Genomic DNA, 19870 nt, shown 5'->3' on the forward strand with positions numbered 1-19870 from the left:
CTTTTGTCGTCCTCGATGTGTCTTCCTGATTTGGCGCTCATAGTCTGAGTCAACAGGCTTGGGAGCTGGTGGTTCAGCCATACGAATAAAGTGGTCAATGACTTTATCATGCACTTTCTCCGTTGGCGGCGGTGGCGATTTCGGTCCAAAATGGGCGTCCAATTGGGCCCTCACTTCGGCTTCGTTTTCCGCCTCGGTCATGTCGTAAGGCCTCTTCGGAAGAGGCGCGAGGCTTGGACCATATTGAAATCTCTTGCCTCCGCATATACCTCCAGTACTACCTCGACTTGTACCGCTACGCACCATAGGTGCGGCGGCTCTCTTCCGCGATTGCTGAGGCAGCGGAAACGGCTGACGTGGCTGAGTTGGAGCAGGAGGAGTGGCCTGACGCGGTGTCGTACTTGGAGGAGGAGTGGCCTGACGCGTTGGCAGACTTGAAGCAGGAGGAGTGGCCTGACGCTGTGCCGGACTTGAAGCAGGAGGAGTGACCTGACGCTGTGCCGGACTTGGAGGAGGAGGAGTGGCCTGACGCGTTGGTGGACTTGGAGGAGGAGTGGCCTGACGCGTTGGCTGAGTTGAAGCAGGAGGAGTGGCCTGACGCGGTGGCGGACTTCAAGGAGGAGTCGGCTGACGCGGTGTCGGTGGCCTTCGAAAGATGATGCAATCCTTTCTCCATAGGATGATACGATGTATGGCCTCTCCTAGTGTGTGCTCCTCGTCACCTCCAGGAATGTCAAGCTCTAGCCCTGAACATTGGTCCACCACCTCATCAACTACGACACGAGCATAGCCGGCTGGAATCGGGTTGCAATGGAAGGTTGCTTCGGGGGGATTTGTATAAGCAACGGCGTCCGCCACCTTCATGGATATGTTCTTCATTTTGAAGTGTAGCTCACAGTTAGTGTTCTCCATGATGTCATCCATAGGGTATCTATCCAGCAGTGCGTCGCCTGGGGCGGAACCCATGTTGCTTCTCGGCATGGATGGGACGGTGGTATCCAATGCTGGATCATCCGCTAGCTGCTCCCGCTGCTGAGACCCCCTTTCCTGGCTAAATGAGTCAATCTGCTGCTGCTGCCGCTGGAATTTGAGTGCCAACTACGCATGCGCTGATTCTAGGCCTTGAAGGCGTTCTGCTTCCTGCTTCCTCTGCTCCTCCTCCAGCTTCCTCTTCTTCTCCTCGTCATTCTTCCTTCTCGCACGGCTTCTGTAGTCGGCGTTCCAGTCCGAAAAGCCCTCATACCACGGAACAACGCCCTTGCCTCGTGTTCTTCCCGGGTGTTCAGGATTTCCCAGGGCGCGCGTAAGCTCGTCGTTCTCTCTGTTGGGCGTGAACACCCCCATTCGAGCATCTTCTATTGCTTCAAGTAACTTATCTTCGGCTCCTTTAAGACATGCCTTCTTGGAAACCTGGCCTGTCTTCGGGTCCAACGCCCCCCATGCGCATAGAACCAAGTTCTGCACCTAGGGGGCCAGCTCAAAGTAACTGCACTGACCTCTGCAGCCAACATCTCTTTCACAGACTTATCCCACTTAGTCATTGCCACCGTGTAGCCACCTGGCCCCAGCCTATGGAACTGCTCCTTTTGCGGCATTGGCCTTGTTTTTTCTTGACCGTTCCTTAGATAATTCTGATTCCTTGAATTTCACAAAAGCGGGCCAGTGATCTGTTTGCTTCTCCAGTGTTCCCGTGAATTCTGGAGTCTTCTTTTCTCCTTCGACGTACTTGGCCCATATAGTTTTCTTATGGTTGCTGAATGCAATTGCCATCTTCCTAAGAGCAGCGTCCTTGACTTTCTGCACATTTGCATCTGTGAAATGATTTGGTTGGGTGAAATGTTCCATGGGAGATTCCTAAAGCCTATCTTTTGCTCTTTGGTCGACAAAAGTAAGATCTGGACATGGCTTTGCTGGCTCTTTCCATTCTTGAATGGAGATCGGGAGTTGGTCCTTCACAAGAACTCCGCACTGACGAACGAACTTGTTCGCAATGTTCTTAGGCTCGCTTGGTTCGCCATTAGGTTTGATGGCATCGATGTTGTACTTTACGCCCTCCTTCAACCATTTGGCCAGGCCTCGCACTGTCCTGCTGCCTGTAGAAGATTTGCTCGGTCCGGAGGGCTGAAAGAAGAAAGTGAAGGAAATATGCCCTAGAGGCAATAATAAAGTTATTATTTATTTCCTTATATCATGATAAATGTTTATTATTCATGCTAGAATTGTATTAACCGGAAACATAATACTTGTGTGAATACATAGACAAACAGAGTGTCACTAGTATGCCTCTACTTGACTAGCTCGTTGATCAAAGATGGTTATGTTTCCTAGCCATAGACATGAGTTGCCATTTGATTAACGAGATCATATCATTAGGAGAATGATGTGATTGACTTGATCCATTCCGTTAGCTTAGCACTCGATCGTTTAGTATGTTGCTATTGCTTTCTTCATGACTTATACATGTTCCTATGACTATGAGATTATGCAACTCCCGCTTACCGGAGGAACACTTTGTGTGCTACCAAACGTCACAACGTAACTGGGTGATTATAAAGGTGCTCTACAGGTGTCTCCGAAGGTACTTGTTGGGTTGGCGTATTTCGAGATTAGGATTTGTCACTCCGATTGTCGGAGAGGTATCTATGGGCCCTCTCGGTAATGCACATCACTTAAGCCTTGCAAGCATTGCAACTAATGAGTTAGTTGTGGGATGATGTATTACGGAACGAGTAAAGAGACTTGCCGGTAACGAGATTGAACTAGGTATTGAGATACCGACGATCGAATCTCGGGCAAGTAACATACCGATGACAAAGGGAACAACGTATGTTGTTATGCGGTCTGACCGATAAAGATCTTCGTAGAATATGTGGGAGCCAATATGAGCATCCAGGTTCCGCTATTGGTTATTGACCGGAGACGTGTCTCGGTCATGTCTACATAGTTCTCGAACCCGTAGGGTCCGCACGCTTAACGTTTCGATGACAGTTATATTATGAGTTTATATGTTTTGATGTACCGAAGGTTGTTCGGAGTCCCGGATGTGATCACGGACATGACGAGGAGTCTCGAAATGGTCGAGACATGAAGATTGATATATTGGAAGCCTATATTTGGATATCGGAAGTGTTCCGGGTGAAATCGGGATTTTACCGGAGTACCGAGGGGTTACCGGAACCCCCCAGGGGCTTAATGGGCCATAGTGGGCCTTTGTGGAGAAGAGGAGAGGCGGCCAGGGCAGGGCCGCGCGCCCCTCCCCCCTAGTCCGAATAGGACAAGGAGAGGGGGGCGGCGCCCCCCTTTCCTTCCTCTCTCTCTCCTCTTTCCCCCTCCACTCCTAATCCAACTAGGAAAAGGGAGGGAGGCCTACTCCCGGTGGGAGTAGGACTCCACCTGGCGCGCCCCTCCTGGCCGGCCTCACCTCCCCCCTTGCTCCTTTATATACGGGGGCAGGGGCACCCTAGAGACACAACAATTGATCATTTGATCTTTTAGCCGTGTGTGGTGCCCCCCTCCACCATAGTCCACCTCGATAATACTGTAGCGGTGCTTAGGCGAAGCCCTGCGTAGGTAGAACATCATCATCGTTACCACGCTGTCGTGCTGACGAAACTCTCCCTCAACACTCGGCTGGATCGGAGAACGAGGGACGTCATCGGGCTGAACGTGTGCTGAACTCAGGGGTGCCGTGCGTTCGGTACTTGATCGGTGGGATCATGAAGACGTACGACTACATCAACCGCGTTGTGCTAACGCTTCCGCTTTCGGTCTACGAGGGTACATGGACAACACTCTCCCCTCTCGTTGCTATGCATCACCATGATCTTGCGTGTGCGTAGGATTTTTTTTGAAATTACTACGTTCCCCAACAGAAAGATCGATTCATTAATATATATACAAATCATTTAAAACATGTGATGATCACCAGATGCCTGCTTATATAAATATACCTCGCCGGTCTCTGTTATTTCAAGATCAACATTTTCTTCATCATCATAATCATAGTTCATGACTTCATCAATTTGGTCGTCGCGATTGAATATCATATCACCCTCCCCGGTATTGTTCAGATATTCGAAGCCGTCATATTCTTCATTCTGATCATCTGGCCCGCGAGGGGAGTGTATGATCTGGAATAGGGCCTCTTCCCCCTCTCTTCCGGTATTGTCCGCCATAGCTTTTATTTAACTAATCCAGAAGAAATATAAAACAATTTAGTATTCAAATTACAATGCATGCAATCAATATGGAAAACTGAATCATAGTACATAATATGCATCATCGAATATAATCTCGAATACATCGTCTCGAATAATATATATAATCTCGAATACATCGTCTCGAACATTATATATCGAATACATCACTAGCTAGCTAGCTAATAAAGATTGAATACTACAGAATAATCTATGCCACTCGCGATTCCTGAGGCGCGGGCGGTGGACACCCAACGAAAAGGAACCATCACAGGATCATAGCTCCGGTCATCTCCCCAAAGAACCGGCCAGGTATTGGAGAACCTGACGTCCATAGCAGCCATGTAGCTACAGACGTGCTCGTCCTCCTCCCTAACACGGCGACGCACCACCTCCGGCGGGGCCGGCTCCCTCCGCACCGAAAGTGGCCCACGCGAACGCCACCAAAGGAGCTCAGGGTCGACGACGGGACCCGGGGTCGGGTTCCTCACCAAGCGGCGAGCCCCTGAAGGTAGCACCTCCCAGTGCCAGCCCGGCGGAGCCCAGTCCCGGACATGGGTCCTCTGAAGCAGGACGTCGTCGCGAACGGGTCGACGACGAGGATGCGGGCCGTGCATCGTCGAGAACAAATACTATATGCTGCAAAAGTAACATTTTTAAATGATTGGATTGTGATTTCTATATAACTAACATTTCTAACATTTCTATATAACTAACATTTCTATAACATTAATATATCTAAAACCTTTGACATTATACTATTTGACAGAAAACCTTTGTATAAAAAACAAAAAAACAAAAAAAACCTTTGAAATTACAACTAACATTTCTATATACTATTTGATATTAATCTAATCTAATTAATCAATTCATCTAAAACCTTTGTATAAAAACAGAATCTAGTGCAAAAGATGAACAAATTGTGTGTGTGTGTGCGCGCGCGTGTGTGCACTACCACCTACGGCGCCAGCGGCGCGACTTCGATTGGAGGGAGGAGAGGGGGGAGAGGGGCTCACAACACGGGCGAGGTCGAGGCGACGGCGACGGCGAGGTCCAAGGCGACGGCGAGGCGAGGGGACGGCGAGGGGCCGGTGCGGCGACGGGGACGGGCCGGCGACAGGGGCGGCGCGGAGTCTACGGGGACGACGCGACGCGGACGGGGGCGGCGCGGAGTCGACGGGGACGGCGACGGCGCGGGACGGGGCGGCGGCGCGATGTCGAAGCAGAGAGAAGTGGGAGAGTAGAAATTGAAATGTTTTGAAGTGTTTCTTATATAGGAGGCACCTTTAATACCGGTTGGAGCCACCAACCGGTACTAAAGGCCTTTTTTGGCCAGGCCAAGCGGCGGGAAGGCGCACCCCTTTAGTACTGGGTGGTGGCACCAACCGGTACTAAAGACCCCACCTTTAGTACCGGTTGGAGCCACGACCCGGTACTAAAGTGGGTGCGCTGGCGCAGTTGCGGTGCGGAAGTTTAGTCCCACCTCGCCTAGCGAAGAGCGGCCACACCTGTTTAAAAGCCCCGGCGCGGGCGAGGTATCGAACTCCTCTCTATAGCAGGCTTCTGGGCCTAACCCTGCCGTTCTGCCCTGTGGGCCTATTGGGCCTTGCGGGCCTGCATCCTGACTCAACTAGAGGTTGGGTTTCTAGTCGTATGCAGGCCGCTGTGGCCCAGTAGGCGGGCTTTATTTATTTTCTTTTTTCTTTTCTGCTTTATTTATTTTCTTTTATTTATTTCTGAGTTGTTTTCTGCTGTATTTAGAATTTATTTGTGAATATTTTTTCTTTAGGTTCAAAAAATTACAAACTTTCTATTAGTGCCAGTAGTTTTCAAATTTGAATAGTTTAAATTTGAATTATTTGAAATTTGTGTGAATCACTAGTTTGTGAATAACTTAACTTTAAAAATAGATTTTTCAGTGATTCTTTTTTTTGTATTTAATATTAGTGTGTTTTATCATTATATTCAATTTGGTAATACTTAGGTTATTTAAAAAATGAAATGCCTTTGTAACAGACGAGTTTTCGTCCGAAACCCTGATACTTTGAAAGCGCTTGTCCATTTTGTACACGGAGTGCATCCAGTTTTTGCCGTAACCCTCTCTACTTTTTTGCACATGCTATGTGGGTGAAATTATGATACCGTGCCAACTTTCAACCTTTTCAGAGTTCATTTGAAGTGTTTTTCAATTTCAGGGTCATTTAGCTGAAAAATCAGTAAATGCATGAAAAATAGCAAATAAAGTCAGAAAGGGTTGAAAATTGATGACGCAGCTTTGAATGGTGCATACTGAACAGACAAAATGTCTGGAGTGGTAATAATAATAAAAAATGAAATGCCTTTGTAACATATGAGTTTTCGTCTCAAACCCTGATACTTCAAAAGAGACTGTCTATTTTGTACACGAAGTGCATCCATTTTTTGCCGTAACCATCTCAACTTTTTGCACATGCTATCTGGGTTAAATGATGAAACCATGCCAACTTTCAACCTTTTCAGAGTTCATTTGAAGTGTTTTTCAATTGCAGGGTCATTTAGCTGAAAAAATCAGTAAATGCATGAAAGAATTTGTTTGCACATAAAATTTCTTCGCGTTTCAAATGCCAAAACACATAAGTACCCTAACTATTACAAAGATTCCCTCCGGTTTGTTCGAAGCTGCACTTTCCAGATATATAAGTCCGGAAACTCACTAGAGAAGAAAGTGATGACAGTGAAGCCGATCACATCCCAGAGTGGGATCTTTGGGTGTGAAACTTTTTCTTCGCGTGTGTCCCTTTGCGCCGTAACCATGGACAATCTTCATCATTTAACCGGATGCTCGGGTCAATATTCACTGTGAATGAAGCAATTTCATCAAACTTTTCATAATCTTCTGACATGTCTGTCTTGTCATCCACTCCCATGATGTTTCTTTTCCCTGAAAGAACTATGTGGCGCTTTGGCTCATCGTATGATGCATTCACTTCCTTATCTTTTTTTTCTCGGCTTGGTAGACATGTCCTTCACATAGAAAACATGCGCCACATCATTGGCTAGGACGAATGATTCGTCTGCATACGCAAGATTGTTGAGATCCACTATTGTCATTCCGTACTGTGGGCCTTTCGTTACCCCGCCTTGTGTCATATTGACCCATTTGCACTGAAACAAAGGGACCTTCAAACCACGTCCATAGTCAAGTTCCCATATGTCATCTATGTAACCATAATATGTTTCCTTTCCCATCTTGGTTGTTGCATCAAAGCAGACACCACTGTTTTGGTTGGTGCTCTTCTTATCTTGGGCGATCGTGTAAAATGTATTCCCATTTATCTCGTACCCTTTGAAAGTCATTATATTGGAAGATGGTAACTGGGACAGCAAGTACAGGTCATCTTCAATAGCGGCGTCATGCATGGCACGTGTCTGCAACCAACCGGCGAAAGTCCCCGTTTGTTCACGTGTAATCCAGTCGTCAGACTGCTCCGGGTGTTTGGAGCGTAGAAAATTCTTGTGTTCCTCCAAATACGGAGCCACCAAGGCGGAATTCTGTAGAACTGTGTAGTGTGCTTGAGTGAGAGAATGTCCGTCCATACATATTATTTGATCCCCTCCTAGCGTGCCTTTTCCATCCAGTCTGCCCTTATGCCGCGATTCGGGAACACCAATCGGCTTAAGGTCAGGAATAAAGTCAATACAAAACTCAATGACCTCCTCATTTTCATGGCCCTTGGAGATGCTTCCTTCTGGCCTAGCACGGTTATGAACATATTTCTTTAAGACTCCCATGAACCTCTCAAAGGGGAACATATTGTGTAGAAATACAGGAACCAAAACGTTAATCTCTTCCCATAGGTGAACTAGGACGTGCATCATGATGTTGAAGAAGGATGGTTGGAACACCAACTCGAAACTGACAAGACATTGCACCAAATCATTCTCTAACCTTGGTATGATTTCTGGATCGATTACCTTCTGAGAGATTGCATTGAGGAATGCACATAGCTTCACAATGGCTAATCGAACGTTTTCCGGTAGAAGCCCCCTCAATGCAACCGGAAGCAGTTGCATCATAATCACGTGGCAGTCATGAGACTTTAGGTTCTGGAACTTTTTCTCTGCCATATTTATTATTCCCTTTATATTCGACGAGAAGCCAGACGGTACCTTCATACTGAGCAGGCATTCAAAGAAGATTTCCTTCTCTTCTTTGGTAAGAGCGTAGCTGGCATGACCCTGATGTATGCCGTCTTTTCCGTGCATACGTTGCTGGTCCTCCCGTGCCTCCGGTGTATCTTTTGTCTTCCCATACACGCCCAAGAAGCCAAGCAGGGTCACGCAAAGATTCTTCGTCACGTGCATCACGTCGATTGCGGAGCGGACCTCTAGGTCTTTCCAATAGGGCAGGTCCCAAAATATAGATTTCTTCTTCCACATGGGTGCGCGTCCGTCAGCGTCATTCGGAACAGGTTGTCCGCCAGGACCCTTTCCAAAGACTACCTTCAAATCCTTGACCATATCATGTACATCAGCACCAGTACGGTGGCGAGGCTTCGTCCGGTGATCCGCCTCACCTTTGAAATGCTTGCCTTTCTTTCTTACGGGATGCCTGCTCGGAAGAAATCGACGATGTCCCAAGTACACATTCTTCCTACAATTATCCAAATATATACTGTCGGTATCATCCAAACAGTGCGTGCATGCGCGGTATCCCTTGTTTGTCTGTCCTGAAAGGTTACTAAGAGCGGGCCAATCATTGATGGTCACAAACAGCAACACCTTTAGGTCAAATTCTTCCTGTGTGTGCTCATCCCACGCACGTACACCTTTTCCATTCCACAGCTGTAAGAGTTTTTCAACTAATGGCCTTAGGTACACATCAATGTCGTTGCCGGGTTGCTTAGGGCCTTGGATGAGCACTGGCATCATAATGAACTTCCGCTTAATGCACAACCAAGGAGGAAGGTTATACAAACATAGAGTCATAAGCCAGGTGCTATGGTTGCTGCTCTGCTCTCCAAAAGGATTAATGCCATCTGCGCTTAGACCAAACCATACATTCCTTGCGTCACCTGCAAACTCCTCCCTGTACTTTCTCTCGATTTTTCTCCACTACGACCCGTCAGCGGGTACTCTCAACATTCCGTCTTTCTTACTGTCTTCTCTGTGCCATCGCATCGCCTTGGCATGCTCTTTGTTTTGGAACAAACGTTTCAACCGTGGTATTATAGGAGCATACCACATCATCTTGGCAGGAATCTTCTTCCTGGGGCACTCGCCCTCGACATCACCAGGGTCATCGCGGCTGATCTTATAGCGCAATGCACCGCATACCGGGCACGCGTTCAAATCCTCGTACTCACCGCGGTAGAGGATGCAGTCATTAGGGCATGCATGTATCTTCTGCACCTCTAACCCTAGAGGGCAGACAACCTTCTTTGCTTCGTACGTACTCTTGGGCAATTTGTTGTCCTTTGGAAGCATATTATTTATCATTAGCATCAACTTTCCAAATCCCTTGTCAGATACACCATTCTCTGCCTTCCATTGCAGCAATTCCAGTGTGGTGCCCAGCTTTTTCTTGTCAGCTTCGCAATTCGGGTACAACAATTTCTTGTGATCCTCTAACATGCGCTGCAATTTCTTCTTCTCCTTTTCACTTGCGCAGTTTCTCTTTGCATCGGCAATGGCCCAACCTAGATCATCAGCGGGCTCATCTGATGCCTCTTCTTCAGCTTCTTCCCGCATTGCCGGCTCAGCTTCTTTCCGCATTGCCGACTCAACTTCTTCCCCCATTGTTGTACCATCGTATTAAGGGAACCCATGGCCAGGATGGCTGTCGTCGTCCTCTTCTTCTTCATTGTCTTCCATCATAACCCCTCTTTCTCCGTGCTTGGTCCAAACATTATAGTGGGGCATGAAACCAGACTCAAACAGGTGGATGTGAATGGTTCTTGACTTAGAGTAATTGTGACCGTTCTTACAGCCAGCACATGGACAAGGCATAAAACCATTCACCCGCTTGTTTGCCTCAGCCGCATGCAGAAAAGTATTCACGCCCTCAACGAACTGGGGAGAGCATCGGTCATCGTACATCCATTGCCGGCTCATCTTCATTACACAGCACCGAATAGACCAAATTAATACAAGTTCATACATAAAGCTCATACACGAAGTTCATACAACACTTAAATGCAACATATATACAAATAACTCTCTAGCTAAAGCATTTAGATACAACAACAAATGCGATCAAGATCGCAAGTAAGGTAACAATTGATCCAACAGCATAATGATACCAAGCCTCACTATCAATGACATATTTTCTAATCTTTCTAATCTTCAAGCGCATTTTCTCCATCTTGATCTTGTGATCATCGACGACATCGGCAACATGCAACTCCAATTCCATCTTCTCCCCCTCAATTCTTTCCAATTTTTCTTTCAAATACTCGTTTTCTCTTTTAACTAAATTTAACCTCTCGACAATAGGGTCGGTTGGAATTTCCGGTTCACATACCTCCTAGATAAAAATATCTATGTCAACTTGATGGGCATAATTTGTCATAAACACGAAATGCAACAAATAGTTTTAAAAGAGAATATACCACATCCGAATCATAACACGGACGAGGGCCGACGGGGGACGGATATCAAAACCATGGCACTATGTATAACAAACGTATGGGTAAGACAATTATATGAGTAACTATATATCTAAATCACACAAACATGATTTTTTTAATATAAAAAAGATAAGAACAAGAGGCTCACCACAAGGTGGTGCCGGCGACGGGTCGGTGCGAACGATCCACGGTGGTTAGGACGGAGATGGGAAGGCACTAAGTAAACCACACCTACATATGGAAACTAAGAGTTATTTTGAGCTCAAATTGCATATAAATCAAATAAACTACCACATATAATTCCTCCCAAATTACTAAAACCCACAAATTAATCACTATATAAAGCATTGCAAGAGCTAATCTAGCAATGAGAGATGAAAGGACAAAGTTGCTACCTTTGTGATCACTTGAATGGATGGGGGCCTTCAAATCTTGACAAAATTTGGGCAAAATGTGTGATGAACTCGAGGAAGAGGGGAAGAACAGAGAGGAGAGGGGAAAGGGGAAGAACAGGGCGAGCTCGGGTGGATGAAGGGTTTATATAGGAGTACCTTTACTACCGGTTCGTGGCACGAACCCGTACTAAAGGTGCTGGAGGGGCCCCAGTCTGACAACATCCTGCCACCACTCTCTTTAGTACCGGTTCGTGGCACGAACTGGTGCTAAAGGTTCGCCACGAACCGGTACTACTGAGAGCGGCCCGCCTAGCCGTTGGAACCGGCACTAATGTGACCATTAGTGCCGGCTCAAATACAAACCGGGACTAATGAGCTGAACATTAGACTCTTTTTCTACTAGTGATGGAAAGCAGAAATTTCACATAATCCGACCTAACCATTACCCAACGGGGCCAATAATTCTAAATGATTATGAGCACCATGTGCACAATAAACAGCACTACATTCCCAACCTGTAACCACCCATGATCCACATCAAGGTGCTTATCTGGACCTATATATACTATATACAACTGCAGATCAGAAGTCAATCGCCGGTTCAATCGCTCAGAATAATATACAGGCATATGGAAAATCAAGTCTCAGGCAGTGCTGCTGATATACTAGTACATCTCATCTACATCTGGAGAGTCACATGATTAAGAACATGAGCCCATGCATCAGCTGCATCTACCTAGCATCTTATCTTCTTCGGGGTCCTAAGCCAGGCTCAAGCAAGTCCAAATTCCTGCATTGTTCAGAACAACACCAAAGTTATTCAATAGTCAACAACAATACACTATGATGTTCCACAAGGAACAATCTACGAAACTATTGCAAATGTCGAAACCAGGATGTAACTTTTTTTAAGAAAACATAACAGTAAAGTTTTGATGATTCTCAAAAGAAATGCTACTGACAGCAAAGGCTTGCACTACTCATTGTTTTGAAGTTTTTACTGCTTGTGAGTTTTGACTACATCTTTCGAATGAGGGTTGGTTATCTCACCTAGTTGCACTCATCTATGTTGTTTCGTCTTCATCATGTCGACTTCTCAAACCTGCGACAAGCTTGCATGTCTTCAAGAAAGCATCCAGCAACTGCATACGAAGCACCCATGTTAAAATTCATCTGTTCTGACTGTTGAACACATCAACACATGCAGGCATATGAACAACTTCTAGGAATGCCAAAACTTTCCAACATGCTGTCAAAAGGTTAAGCACCAGGCAACTTACGACAGAAAACAATCAACCTGCGACATGGACTGCGTACTTACCCCTGGGTATTTTTGCAATGTAGGAGAGTAGTGATCAAGAGTTACATATATCTTTTCGAGAAGGCTCAAATGCGTATTAACTTTGTCGCCCAAAATGACAACCTGAATCACGTAAGGAATAATGAGTTCATAATGATATATCGCAAGTTATTGCAAGCATTATACAAGTTTAATAAAATGAATGAACCTTTCATTCCTATGCATGTCTATGACTTAATCTGTAAACAAGGAATACTCCACAAATGCTACTGTACAGGAAGAAGAAAATACAGTGTCTGACAATATAACCCAGGAGATAGACAGTGTAAACAAGGAATACCTTGGCTTCAGCCTTTTGGAGCTCAGAGCGCCTTGTTTCAAGCATTTGTTTGTACCAGAGGCCTACTTTTGTTAGAACTACGGCTTGTTTGACCATGTGACTGCAATGATCAGTCAAATCCTCTGATCTGAAATAAATAAATAATAACCACATCAAGTTATAATGGGGTGTATTAAAAAGACATTTCTGTGGAAGTTGTTGCCATGATCAGTATTTGGTAATGCCCAGTCTGTAGTCTTCGCAAGCAATTTATGAAACATTCATGAGAATAAAATAAAAAGTAGTTAAATATGTTAGGTTGGATCTGCATTTTAAATGCAAGATGGGCTAACCTGTTTTCAGTTTTTTCCGTTGACAATTTTTGCTCAATCTCCACAAACTCCTTTGACAACTTCATGATAGATACCAAAATGCACTCCAATTGCTTTTCTTGCCCATTCTTAATGAGAGCACCATCGTAATCCATAACTGAACCGTTCAGTTTGAGAAGTTCATCATACTGCACATCTTGCTTGGGAGCCTCATGTGATCTTCCTGGTGATGTGTTGTTAGGCTCCACCTCGATGTCACGCAGAATCATTTCAGCACTCGCTTGCTTGATGACTTCAGGATCTTCCTGGTGCTCTCGGAAGAAACGCTCTTTCTGTAGCGCTGCTAGCTTCTCCTTCAACTTCCGCTTTTCTTCATTCGACAGACACAGGGCCTTCTCCTTCTCAGAGATCACAGCTTCAAGTGAAGACAGTTTTGCATCAAATCTCAGTGCAGCTTCATGCATGTCATCCATAGAATCATCAAGTAAACTTCTTGTAACAGTACGGTATAGCCCATCCCTCACATCACCTTCGATTCGGAGGTCCTCCTGCTCTTCTCTGCTTTTCTCAATTTGCCTCAAGAGCTCTTGTTCTGAAGATAACTGAAGAGATATGTCTTTGCTGGCTTCAGAGAGCTGAGATGATAACTCCTTAACATCCTTCATATTATCTGCAAGCAAACCTCTAAGATGCTGATTATCATAGTATAAGGAATCAATTTTGCTTGCCAGTCTGCACCTCTCATCGAGTTCATCGTGAGTCGTGTGAAGTGTGGGTGCCTTTATATTCTTGGACATGATTTGGTCCATTCTAGCAATGATCTGTGGAATTTTCTTTCTTAAAGGTTCAAACTCCACATCATTCTGAAGAGCAAGAGACCCCTTCTCTCGTTTCAATTTGAAGAGCTCCTCTGTCTTTTCTTGCAGGGCCAGTTCATGAGCCCTCTTCAATTTGCTTATTTCAGACTTAAAGTAGCTTATCGTTTCTTCCCTGGTCATAGCATTCAAATGGCGGAAGTCAGATTTTTCCGAGATAACCATGGATTTCTGTTTCCTGAAACTCTTGCTTTCCTCGGTGCGGGGTGAGGCATGATCCTCCTTTGTTTTCTTTCCAAATAAATACTTCCACTTATTGCTCTTGCTACCTGAACTTTCTTGCTTAGTGTGAGAAATGTGTGATTCTGGTACTGAAGGCAACAACAGCTTAGAAAGAGCACCCAGGTCCTCACGCATCGCGGCAAACTGAGATACTGCTTCCTGCCAATTCTTGCTCATAATGTTTGTGACAGAAATTTGCTCATACAACTTCCTCTCCAGCTCCTCCTGCAATCCAGCAATGCATTCTGCGACTGTAATGCCGATGATTTCCAGTTGCAACTCATGTTCCCACTGAAGATCAGTAACCGAAGGGTTGGACAGGCCAGGCATGTCCCTAGCTTGCCGGAACACGACGGCCAGCAGCAGCTTCAGTGCGTTGAACCTTTCATCTATCTCGATCAGCATCACATCAAGGGACATGCCCAGGTGCGTGCCGACTATGTAGCCATTATCCGGTAAAGCGTAGTTCTCCAGACCTGTTACATCCCCCTTGAGCTTATCCAGATGTGTATCTACTTCCAGTTTCATCATATCTAAGTACTCCAAGTAGTTGGTCTCCGCATTTGGGGCGCAAATGTGTCGGTTTGATCGCGACAGCGATCTTCCAGACCCTTCAAAGTAGCTCTCAGTGCTGGAGTTGGACTTGAAGGACAACCTCGGCGTCAGTGAATCTTCGGATGTTACAGACCAGCCGTCTGGAACGGTTGGTCTGTTGGGCAGAGAGGTCATTCTTTCACTAAACACCTGCAGACGGATTTTCAGATTTAGTTTAGCATCAGATGGGAAGGTTAACAGTTGGCACAAATTTGAATCTTGGAATTAAATTAAACTAACCGACAGAGGAACAGTCTTAAACTTGAGCATAAGAGTGATGATTTTACATTCACTGGAAGTAAAATTGATGATACCGATAAATGAATATACTAGCATCATTTGATTCTAGCATTACATTCACATGTGTAATCAAATGGTACGGATCACACATGAATTCTTTGTTTCAAAAAGGAGAATATAGCACTCTGTGAGTTCTGTTGAACTTACCAACAGCCAATCGTTGGACACAGTTGTTTGAGAATATACTCACTGGACACAACAGAAAACTGATAACTAATTGTCGCATATTATGACTGCGGCCCCAAGGCAGAGTGGGTGAAACTTGAAATACGTACTACTCAAACTGTATGGAAACTTTAAAATTGTTTGGTCCAAAGCACCAGATCACTGGACACAACAGAAAGCTGATAACTAAACAGTGGAAGACAGTCGCTAATTCGTCAAATACTTGCTCAAAATTCCAAGTTCAAATTCAGTTCCCGTCAAGAGAAACTGAAAACAGAAATCCCTGACATGATTCATGTTTATATAAGACAAACTGACGAAATGAAGCGTACACAGATGTTTGTTTGGTTGATTCAGAACAGAGGAAACACCTGAACCTGACCACGATATGTGAGAAAGAATACATTTCATGATGATTATATGCGGTGCTTGGAAGAAAATAAAGTGTTTAATCCTCGCCACCTTATGTGTGGAACGAGCAGGCAGGAATGGACAGAGAAACAGAGCATCGCCACGGACGGCACAAGACTAGAGGCGCGCATACCTTGGTGATCGGATGGCTCGCTGGCTGGATCGCCTCCATGGCCGCCGCGCCTGTGTCGCCGATGGCGGTTTAATCGGCTGACTTCCTGCGCGGGAGCACCGCAGCCTAGCGCTGATACGCGGCTGCTCCGGCGTCCAGGTAGTCACTAACCGGTACAGTACTAACGAACTACCCGGTCGTACAGGAGACAGGGGCCGCCATTATTGGACTGGAGACTTGGGGAGGAAGAGGATAGAGGGGATAGGCGGAAGACGGGAGGCGATGGCGACGGAGAAGGAAGGGGGTGAAGCCGGGTTAATGCGGGAGACAGCGACCGCCGCGGCCGGGGAGAAAGTGTATGAGGATAATACCGGGAGGGTGGGTAGCCCCGGGGGGCGAACGGATCGCCGGCGCGTCGCCAGGTAGGTGGTGACGACGGCCGGGGACTCGAGCGGGATGGGATGGTGGCAGCGGACGCCGGCGGGGCCCGCCTCCGCCGAGATGTGACGGGAGGGAAACAGTCCACTCAGTGGGGCCCGTTCTGATTGGCGGGGGTTTCGGTTCCGTTTTCCACGGGGCGCATCCGGTCGTACATCGCCACCACTTGTTTAATCGTTGGTTAATTAGCTTTTTAACCAACAATTAATCGTTAGTTAGAACTAGCAAATGAGCCCGTGCGTTGTAACGGGTGAAAAAAAACACTTCCTAATCTAATAACCATGAGTCCAAACCTTCAGTAGGTCCATATCCTTTATTTCAACCCATGGCATCCCATCTGTATTTCTATTTATATTTCTTCCCACTCTAGTTGACGCTGGCCTCAGTGTTGACATCAACACAACACGTTTGAATGTTGTCAATCTTAACACGTCTCCCTTTCGGCATACGATGCAAATGAGCCAGTGCGTTGCAACGGGTGAAAAAACACTCACTAATCTAATAACCATGAATTCGTAGGCCCATGTCCTTTATTTCAACACATGGTATCCCATCCGTGTTTCTATTTATCCTTGTTCCCACTCTCGTCAACGCTGGCCTCAGTGTTCACACCATCACAACACGTTTGAATGTTGTCAATCTTAAGACGTCTCCCTTTCGGCATAGGATGATAAATCTGTTTTTTCTGTGAAGTTTTTAGATATTGTTTTGTTCCCCATCCTGGTTTTGCCGAAGTGTTCATTTTCAATTCGGAGCGCACCGGTATGAAGGAAAGACTGATCATGCGCTATTGATTAAGGTTTCATTGTAAATAGCATTTTTTAAATGGTTAACAGTTAAAAATAATATCATAGTCAGATTCTACATGTTTTTCTAATCAAATTTCATATATAACATGTTAAATTTAGAGTTAGGGTTAAAAAGCTATGGATTTTTTTTAAAATCGATTAATATGTACTACGGGTTTATTACCAAAAACTTGAGGGCGTTTTCTGTAAAATAGCATGACGGACCAAGAATATCTATTTCTTTTATTAGTAGGTATAGATTGGTGGTATTTATTGGCCAAAAAACCAATAAAGGTTCACCATAGTTACAAAAATTGATGGTGTTTGGTTAATTTAAAAACACTAGTAAACCAATAAAAGTGATTTTGTACCAAAATAAATTGTATTTGTTGGTCCTGGACTCGTGACCCCCCCCCCCCCCCCCCAAAAAAAAACTATGTAATAATTGGTCTTCAACAAAAAAATGTTATTGTTGAGATAAGCATTTTATTATCACTACACACACAAAAATGTGTGAATGTGATACACTGTCTTTTTTGCAAAAATATCATATCTATTATAAAGATTCACCGGAGGTACAAAGCACCATAAACATAATAAAAATTACATCGAGGTTCACGGGCAACCGAACGACCATTGCCGTCGCCAGAACAAGCCACCGACGCGACACTGTCGCCGCTCCCATATCGGAACCAGTTTGAACTTGTCGATGACAGCCGGGAAAGTCTTCGTGCACGTGCCCCTATGGACCAACGTTCGGGAGCCGCACATTGAATCCTTGGATTGATCTGAAGAACCTGACACGAAATGTCATCGTTGCGAGCGCATGACGAGAAACCCTAACCTCACCGCTCTGAGGAGCTGGCAGGAATCTATGTTAGAGCTGCATCTAATCCGTCCTGACGAACAAACTTGAGAAGGATCGGAGCCCGAAAGACTAACTCGAAGAAGAAGCACCACAATCCGTCAGAGTGCCGCCCTTGTGAGAACCAAAAACCCTACCTATCTAAGCCGAGGTACCAGGAATACCCTCCCTGCCACCGGCCGCCGAAGCGACAGGCGAAGGGAAGGTGAATCCAGGGACTCGCAGGCGGAGATCAAAGGGAAGAAGGCTTTCCCTAATCACCTTAGTGTGACACACCATTGCATGCTTGATCCAAGGATTGAACCTGAGGCGGGCTCCGCAACATCGAGTCTTACCAATGAGCCACGAATCAGTTCGGGCAAAGATGATACCAACACATGGTGCCGCTACAAAAGATCGTAGAGAATCGTTCTACAATTTTGTGATAGTCATGATTTGACATCAAAAATAAAATACGATTTAACCATATAAGAAAGTTTATCAACATCTATGACATTGAATCGATGATTTCATCATGAAATATACTTATACGATGCGTGCTCATTTTTTATTTTTATTTTCTGAAAAGAAAGGTCATCCCTCTATATTTTTTATCTGACAAAGCATATTTATATAGAAATTCATGTTAAAGTGCAACTTTAAGAACTACTCCCTCCAAAACGACATGAGGTTTTGGACGAATGTAGGACATCATCTCCTGTTGTTGGATGTGGAGACACGTATGTTAATGCAGTGCTGGCGTTTAGGTGAGGGAACAATAACAGCCCATATAACCGATTCTACATGAGACAAAGCATGTGCGTAGAATGAAACGAACAGATATTCGTAATTTAAAAGGTTGGTAAGCTCGATCTGAACAGTTGGCATTCGTCATTTTGACAATGTGGCCAGTGAGTTGTCACCGGGGGCAATCATAGAGCAGCAGCAAGGCAAGTCAATGATGGGAGCATTCTTGTCTGAGGAGGGATTTTGTTAGGTCAGAGAGAGACGCAGCGCTGCTGGCTTCCTCTCGCTCTTGTGACGGCCGGAAAAGGGCCGTCTGCTGTTTCGAGGATTAACTGAAACTAGCAGCATGATGTACAACGATGTTGCATGGTTGATTGGTATGTAGAAAAAGTAAACCATAACCTTGCTCGGTTGAGCGTGAGAAAGGAGTGCCAAAATAATGTGGTACTAGCGCGATGCCCGAGCGTTGCCACGGAACCATTGGCTTAGAGGTGGTGAAATAACGCTAGTGTCGTTTATCAATGTCGTCAAAGAATTTTAAATGACCATATTAGGTTGGGGATAGAACTAAAATTAAGATCGATTTTGGGTTCAAGTCACATTTTTATCTTGTTATTTGTGCCTTTTACAAAAAGTTAGTCTCACAAGAAAGCAATGTATTTGTTTATTTATAATAGATCCTACGTGTGAGTAAATTACGTTTGTTTATATGTCTCTTGGAGTCCCTTCGAGGACATCCGATAAAATATATGTCTCTTGAAAGGTCGCTAGTTTCAGGGACTCATATGTGAACTCGCCACCAACTCCAATCTTTATGAATAGGAAAGAAATTGAATTCAGAATCTCGAGGTCTGTCTTACAACCTGGTTCGGACCATGACACAATGATATTCAGGGACATATTGGAAAAGTACAAAGAGGAGTTTTCTCATCCTTCGTCGGGTATTTCCTTAAAATAATCATGCAACTCAACTTGACAATGTATTATGTCCCTGTTTGACATAAACATTCATTGTGTAGGAAAACACTATCCGAAAATCCGCATCTGAGCCCGGGCTCAGATGCTCCCGCTCAAAAAAAATTCAAAACAAATACTAGAAATAATCCAAATTGGCCTTCTCCTATCCGAAAATCCGCATCTGAGCCCGGGCTCACATGCTCCTGCTCAAAAAAAAAATTCAAAACAAATATTAGAAAAATTCAAAAAAAATCTATTTTTTTGTGT

The 19870-nt window shown here is 45.1% G+C and overlaps 1 protein-coding gene across 1 annotated transcript; it reads right to left on the reverse strand.

Annotated features, from left to right (window-relative positions):
* Positions 1-11658: 11658 nt before the first annotated feature.
* On the reverse strand, positions 11659-16352 carry LOC123123095 (WPP domain-associated protein). The gene is made up of 6 exons (XM_044543538.1): positions 15851-16352; positions 13172-14991; positions 12840-12966; positions 12521-12622; positions 12250-12341; positions 11659-11989 (listed from the first exon to the last, which is right to left on the reverse strand). The coding sequence occupies exons 1-5, from the start codon at positions 15887-15889 to the stop codon at positions 12264-12266; spliced, it is 2166 nt and encodes a 721-aa protein (XP_044399473.1). The 5' UTR covers positions 15890-16352; the 3' UTR covers positions 11659-11989; positions 12250-12263.
* Positions 16353-19870: the final 3518 nt, after the last annotated feature.

The sequence above is a fragment of the Triticum aestivum genome, chromosome 5D (assembly GCF_018294505.1).
Source record: "Triticum aestivum cultivar Chinese Spring chromosome 5D, IWGSC CS RefSeq v2.1, whole genome shotgun sequence".
Taxonomy (NCBI): Eukaryota; Viridiplantae; Streptophyta; class Magnoliopsida; order Poales; family Poaceae; genus Triticum; species Triticum aestivum.

Coding starts and splice junctions, on each gene's coding strand:
- LOC123123095 (XM_044543538.1), bottom strand. CDS start 15,889: ATGGAGGCGATCCAGCCAGCGAGCCATCCGATCACCAAG. Junction 12,623..12,839: donor TCCAAAAGGCTGAAGCCAAG/GTATTCCTTGTT, acceptor TACGTGATTCAG/GTTGTCATTTTGGGCGACAA. Junction 12,342..12,520: donor CATTGCAAAAATACCCAGGG/GTAAGTACGCAG, acceptor CTTCGTATGCAG/TTGCTGGATGCTTTCTTGAA.